This window comes from Python bivittatus, unplaced genomic scaffold (assembly GCF_059951505.1).
Source record: "Python bivittatus isolate LINGU-HERP-01145 unplaced genomic scaffold, Pbiv_v1 ctg000080_np1212, whole genome shotgun sequence".
Taxonomy (NCBI): Eukaryota; Metazoa; Chordata; class Lepidosauria; order Squamata; family Pythonidae; genus Python; species Python bivittatus.
This window is the reverse complement of record NW_028277035.1, coordinates 13,560,239-13,566,848: the sequence shown is the minus strand read 5'-3', so window position 1 is coordinate 13,566,848 and position 6,610 is coordinate 13,560,239. Positions and strand designations below refer to the sequence as shown.

At 36.7% G+C, this 6,610-nt stretch overlaps 1 protein-coding gene across 3 annotated transcripts in view; it reads right to left on the bottom strand.

The window, feature by feature from the left end:
• Positions 1 to 815: 815 nt before the first annotated feature.
• LOC103067351 (C-type lectin domain family 4 member E-like) overlaps positions 816 to 6,610 on the bottom strand; it is a 38,722-nt gene continuing 32,927 nt past the window's right edge. For all 3 annotated transcript variants that reach the window (XM_088133580.1, XM_088133583.1, XM_088133582.1), the window contains one exon: positions 816 to 5,111. In XM_088133580.1, the coding sequence (XP_087989706.1) occupies positions 4,979 to 5,111 (133 nt within the window). In that variant the 3' untranslated portion in view covers positions 816 to 4,978. The remainder of the gene's footprint in view (positions 5,112 to 6,610) is intronic.

Sequence of the window (6,610 nt, the reverse complement as noted above, 5' to 3'; positions counted from 1 at the left end):
CTGGGAGTTATAATCTAACACTTCTGGTAGGCATAAAGTGGGAAAAACTGGATTTAGGTAATAGCTAATTTGGGAATTTTTGTTTTAAAATGTGAACAGCTAGATGGCAGCATGACTGCATTTCCTGGTAGTTATGCAACTTCATTGCCTTCAGGTTATTTCATTATTACTTCTGTCCAGACTTCATACATCAGCCAGTTTGTTTATGTTATGATTATGCTACAAGCATAGAATTATTCCAGATTAAGATCCATTCCCATGGAAGTTAACAGAATGTTCTTGATATGCCTGAACTGACAAGCAGCTCACACAACAGAGTGATGCTGGCTAAAGTCAGGAGTTGACACACCAGCACCTATCAACAGCATACATACAGACACAGCCTGCACCTGCATGCAGAAAGCAAGAGACAGATAAACAAGCATGAGAGGCAGACAGCAATCGAGAAAAACAAGATAAGCAAATGAGAGTGCCTGAGAGATCAATAGAGCAAAATCCTGTAATGAGTGAGAGATACAGGTAAGTGAGAGAAAGATTGGATGGATGGATGGATGGATGGATGGATGGATGGATGGATGGATGGATGGATGGATAAGACAATCATGTGAGCAAGAGACAAAGATAAGCGTGTGAGAGTGGAAGAGATAGAGTGAGAGAGCAAGTGACAGTCTGCAGATTATCCATGGGGTCAGTGATTGCTTTTTGGTAAAGTAGAAGAGGTTTGTTGGGAAAAATTGTTCCCTGGGTTGGAGTAATGGAAATCACACCCTTTGGAGTAAAATCTTGCTTTATTAAATGCACAGTGTTGGAAGCAAGCAACAGCTCTACCTATCTAGTTGAAAATGAAACCTTCATTGTCACATGACTGCACTGCTTAGTCACAATGTTATTTTTGTTCCACAAAAAGACAATACCCACTTTGACATCTGATGTACCAATTAAACAACGGTAGAAAGATATATCTAAATTTGTGTGGCAGGGGGAAAAAACCCACAAGTTAAATATAAAGTGTTACAAGATGTAAAAGAAAGTGGAGGATTGGGCTTACCTGATTTGAAATGATACTTCACAACTTGTTTAGTTTGCATGAAGGAGTGGGTGTTGCTGAGAAATAGAAGGATTTTGAAGGACACAGTCTGAATTTGGGTGGCATGGAATACTGACAGTAAAATAATGCTAAGATTTAGATTTTAAAAATCATTTTGTTAGACGTGCCTCATTGAGAACATGGAACAGATACAAACCTAGGTTGTGCCCGAAAATACCTTTGTGGCTCTCAGCACAAGAAGCATTTTATAGAACAGAAATTATAAGTAAACTTAAATGGTTAACTTACTCTGATGTACTAAAATTTTGCCAAGGAGAATGTGAAATAAAATCAAGAGAAAAACTGGCAGCAGAAGGATACACAGGTCAATGGTTTTCTTATGTACAATTATTAGAAAGATTTAAAGTAGATAAAAGAACTTTTGGTTTTGAATATTGTAAGACTGAATTTGAAACAGAATTGTGTACAAATGATGAACATGTTATTTCTAAAATGTATAAGCTTTTACTGAAATTTGAAACAGAAGAACAAGTGAAAGAATGTATGATAAAATGGGCTAAAAATTTTGGTTACAATATACAAATGGAATAGTGGGAGAATATGTGTTTGAAAGGACTGAAATTTATATTATGTTATAGTCTTAAAGAGAATTTTTCATAAAATGATGTATCATTGGTATATGTCACCAGAAAAATTGTCTATAATGTATAAAATACTTCAAATTTATGCTGGAAATGTAAACAAGAAGGGACATTTTATCATGCTTGGTGGACACACAAAAATGGTACAAAATGTTGGACTCAATTACATATATTAATACAGAAGATTTTAAAAATTAATATACAATTGAAACCAGAGACTTTTCTTTTGGGATTGATGGATAAACAGTTGGAAGAAAACGAAACCTTCATATGGATACAGAGTCAGGTGGCAAGCTCATGATACATGAAAGTTCTAAAAAGGGAAAGGTTTACAAAGGCTGAGTGTTCTACAGAGGCTGATATAATTCATCCTACTTCCTTATCACTTGTCCTAGTTTCTACCCATAGTCTCCCTAGCTCACCCCACATCCCCGTTTGTTCCCAGCACAAGCAACTGCAGCTGGACTTGAGGGGTGGGACAGCACAGCCTTACTCAGACTAATTATAGCCTCCAGGCTTTTTACTGTGCTTTACAGGGAAACCTCTACTTACCACAACCACTGGTCTAGTCATCTATAAAAACTTGCCTCTTCCCCCAACCCTGCCCCACATTAGCGAGAGCAAGTGGTGGATATTTTCACACTGGCAGAAAATCCACCAAACCATACCTTAACGTATTCTGTGGTAAACTATCAGGACAATACCACTCATGACCCTCATGACCAAGGGTATAGTAGGGACTGACTATTGGGACAGAGCAAATTATGCTGGTATAGTTCTGTGCCAGCTCAGAGACTAGAGCTATATACATTAAACTGGCCATCTTGTTATGCCCTAGGACTGGTCCAGCTTCTAGCTCAATATAAGAAGGCCAGTAGCTTACAAGATACTTAAAATGGGTTAAGCATATCAAATTATTATTAACCATGATATTTGATTTGTCCAGAATTTGGGGGTTGATAGTGGAGCTATTACCTGGTTGGTTTGTTGGAATGTTTTCTGAAGATATCTGGCTTTTAATTAAGGATATTAATCTAGATGGCCTTTTTAGAGTAGGAACGTTATCTAAATGTGCATTCCAGAGACTTGGTTGTGGAACCAACAAGAATTGTTTTGATTAATTAACATGCATATATATGCTGGCCATTGACCATAATAAAGATTTGATTTGATAACATGCATATACTCATGTGGTGGACCCTTATATTCTGACCTAGCTCAGCAGTGAACTTAGAGCACCTGATAAATTCATCCTGTGCCTGGAAACCTGAAAGGGCCAATACTACCAACTGTAGTATTTTGTTTCTCAATTAAGCACTTCTATACAGTGTGTTACAGTGTATGTTATTATTTAGATTATGTAGAGTATGAATGCAATTAACTAAAATCTTCATGTTCTGTAATGATATTAGAAGGGAACTTTGGGAAGCATAATTATATTGTTCTATGACAGAGCTAAGGTAAACATTATGATTTAATAGCACAACCGTGTGTAAGTTTACATAAGAATAAACCTCCATCTCAATACTGTTTATTTCCAAATAAACAGAACATTTTCATTTAGGAGCTAGCCCCACTGAACTGAGATTTAGTTCTGAGTAAATATGGATGAGAATACATTGTTTTGGGTTGACTGGGCATGTACCTTTGTTACATAAAGTTAATAATCTTTAAAGCAACTCACGATTAGTAGAACAATCATTTTTATTGAATATGAAGTAAAAGCTAAATGATTAATATTTTTTTAAAATGCTACTAAAGAATATCAAAGAATGAACTACTCTATTAAACTATTTAAAAAGAAATAATTTCAGGATATGCATAGGAAATAAGTATAATAAGGACAGCAAAGCCTGACCATAAGAAAATCAAGTAACCTGTATATTTACTATGCAGAATTATGAAAACATGTATACAATGAAGTTTTCAAAAATAATTTTGCTTTTCTTTCTCAAAACCAGCAGCAGTGTATCTTACCACTGAGTTGCTATCTATGCAGAGGCAAAATGGATAGTATCTGAATTATGTTACAGATTATTGTAAAGAGCTATAGACTGATCATTACTGGCATTTGAGATGACCAGCATAGAGTAAAAGGCTTAGTACAGTACCACCTCCTTTCTTTTACATCTCTCCCTACAGCATCCTTGCCCAGCAGTGTGTAGTTTCTAGAATTCCCCAGCCTGCAAGACCACTGCTGAGAATTGTGGAAGCTGAAGTCCACAGATTTGCAGTGCATCTAAGCTGGCAATCAATGTTCCATAGTATCTCTTGTCTTAAGAACACATTTAAGGTACAAACATTATATTGGAATTTAAACTACTTGGACACACACCTCCAAAAGTTGCATCTTACACTCCCCACTTCACTTTCCCTACCACCTAGCAATTCAGCCTGGGAAGCAGTTTAATGTGTGCTTGTGTGAGTGAGGTGGGAGAAGTGGGATATGTAGATGGATATGGGCAATGCAATCATTGTAGGGTAACTCTTAAGAATGGAAAATCTGCATAGCCCTAGAGGTTAAAAATCTTCTTACATCCAAGGAAGAAAAAAAATCCACTGCAATTCTTAAAATCTTCAATATTTCACACACATCTGAAACTCAAGGCTGAAGAACAAGCTGCAATGAGTGGCATTTTGGGCAGCATGACCATTTCACGTTCTAAAAGGTTTTCTTCTGGGATTTATGCAAGGAATCATAATTTCTTAGCATTAACTATGAGTGTTTTGTTGCAGAGAATTTTCCTGAAAATAATGTGTTCATTGCCTTGACAATTACCATGAGACATTCATGAATGACTAGGATTGTGGCTACACCATTTTAAAAACACTGGGCATATGCTCACTGCCAGATTGCCCCATCGTGAGTATAGGCCACCAACTGTTTCTGCTTCTGGCCACCAATTCAGGAATTGACAATATTTCTATGGGCCAATGTACATACTGTATTATATACATGGATTTAACATGTCTGATTTTTGTTATTTATGCAGGCATTTGAGGGGGGTGTATCCCCTCCCTCCCCCATGTTTGATATGGATGATTGTGAGACCTCTGAGAAAAGTGGACCAACTGCAGAGAAGGAACTGTTTCATCATACAATTATCTATAAGTTTTCGATATGGGCAATTATGGAATTGTGTGTCACATATGAATGATAAAAAGATGCTATCTTCTGTCTAGCTACTAAGCATCTGCAGTATATAACAAGATATGAAAGGAAGATGTTCAAGCAAAAAAAAGATTATATACAGTCGTGTATCAGGAGCACACAGCTCAAAGAATTGTTTCAGCAGATCAATTTCCTTTTGCAGATCCACTGATTGTGAAGGGAACACACAGCAGATGCCCACGTCCCATTGGGGTGCATGATCCCACAGTCCTTGTTGATGTCCTTGCTTGGCTGTCCGGGATTCCAAAAACTAGAAAGAAATAATAGAATATTTAATATCAACATATAATCTAATTTTTTGGATGATTTTGCAATATCATTCCTGCATTGTATCTTGAAGTTAGGACCTAGTATTTTTCATCTTCATCTGAAAAATAATTTTTACCAGGGTATTAATGACAAATGGAATACAATATAAGTGAAATGTGCTAGACAGATAAGTTTGCTAATTATGTAGCCCATGTGGCCAGGGAGCCTCTTTCTGCTCTACAGCCTGGGGGTGGGAATGATTCAGCAGCTTAGAAGTATTCCACTGTCCACTGTTCTCTCAACAACCAAGATGGCACAGGAGAGGTATGGACGAGAATCTGGCATCTACAAATTTTGACCTGGCTTCTAAAATCAGGCAAAAATGGTCAACACATGGGCAATTTGTCCTACATTTATATTTTTCTCTCTAAACATATTGAAAAATAATAGAACAGGTAGAGTTATACCAAGCCATGGAACTATAACAAAAATATTTCTTATGGGCTTAGGTTTAAAGCAAGCATAGATAAACACTGCCTTTCTCAACCAAAAACCATCTGATAGCCCACTTGTCCAAGCTGGACACAAAGCATTGAGTTTTCCCCTGTATTTAACTTGAGTAGTCCATTCCCTTCCTGGCATTTCTAATACGCCTATTTTGAAAACAGTAATAAAGTTGATGTATTTGGACTTTTATGTAGCTGAAAAGAAGAAAAAAAGAATTTTATCAGTTAAGTCTGAGTGGCTATATACCTTTAGCCAATAAAGTGATGAATGATTGCATGAAATATTACAATTTTATACATCAGATGACTCTCACATAATTAAAATGATAAAAATGTTGGCCCAAAGGCTGATTCATTAAATGACATCAAGCAGGTTTTTACTCTTAGTGTCCACTTAGATTCTCTATAGGATGATCTATCTTCAGCTTGGCCTTTTATGTCTCTCAGGGGTACATCCATTTCTGTTGTATTCAAGTCCATCCATCTTGCTGCTTATCTTTCCTTCAACTTTTCCCAACATTATGGATTTCTCAAGGGAGCTGGATCTTCACATAATGCATCCAAAATATGAAAGTTTGAGCCTGGCCATTTGTGCAAGTGAAAATTCTGGGTTAATTTGTATTATGATGTTTGTTTTCCTGGTTACCCATGGTATTTTCAGGAGTCTTCTTCAGCACCAAAATTCAAAAGCTCAAATGCGGTTTCTATCCTGCTTTTTCAAAGTCCCCCATTTGCATCCATAGAGTGTCAGAGACAAAACTGTTCTCTGAATGATTCTAATCTTGGTAGATAGTAGTTGTTTCACAGCATCTGAATATTCTTTCCAGGCCTTCCCTGCAGCCCTACCAAGTGCTAATATGTGGCATATTTCTTGACTGCTGTATCCTTCACTGTTGATTATTAAGCCTAAAAGGCAAAAGCTATCTACTACTTTAACATCTTTGTTATCAGTTCTGAGGCTGATCACTGGACTTCTTGCTCTTACTTTAGCTTT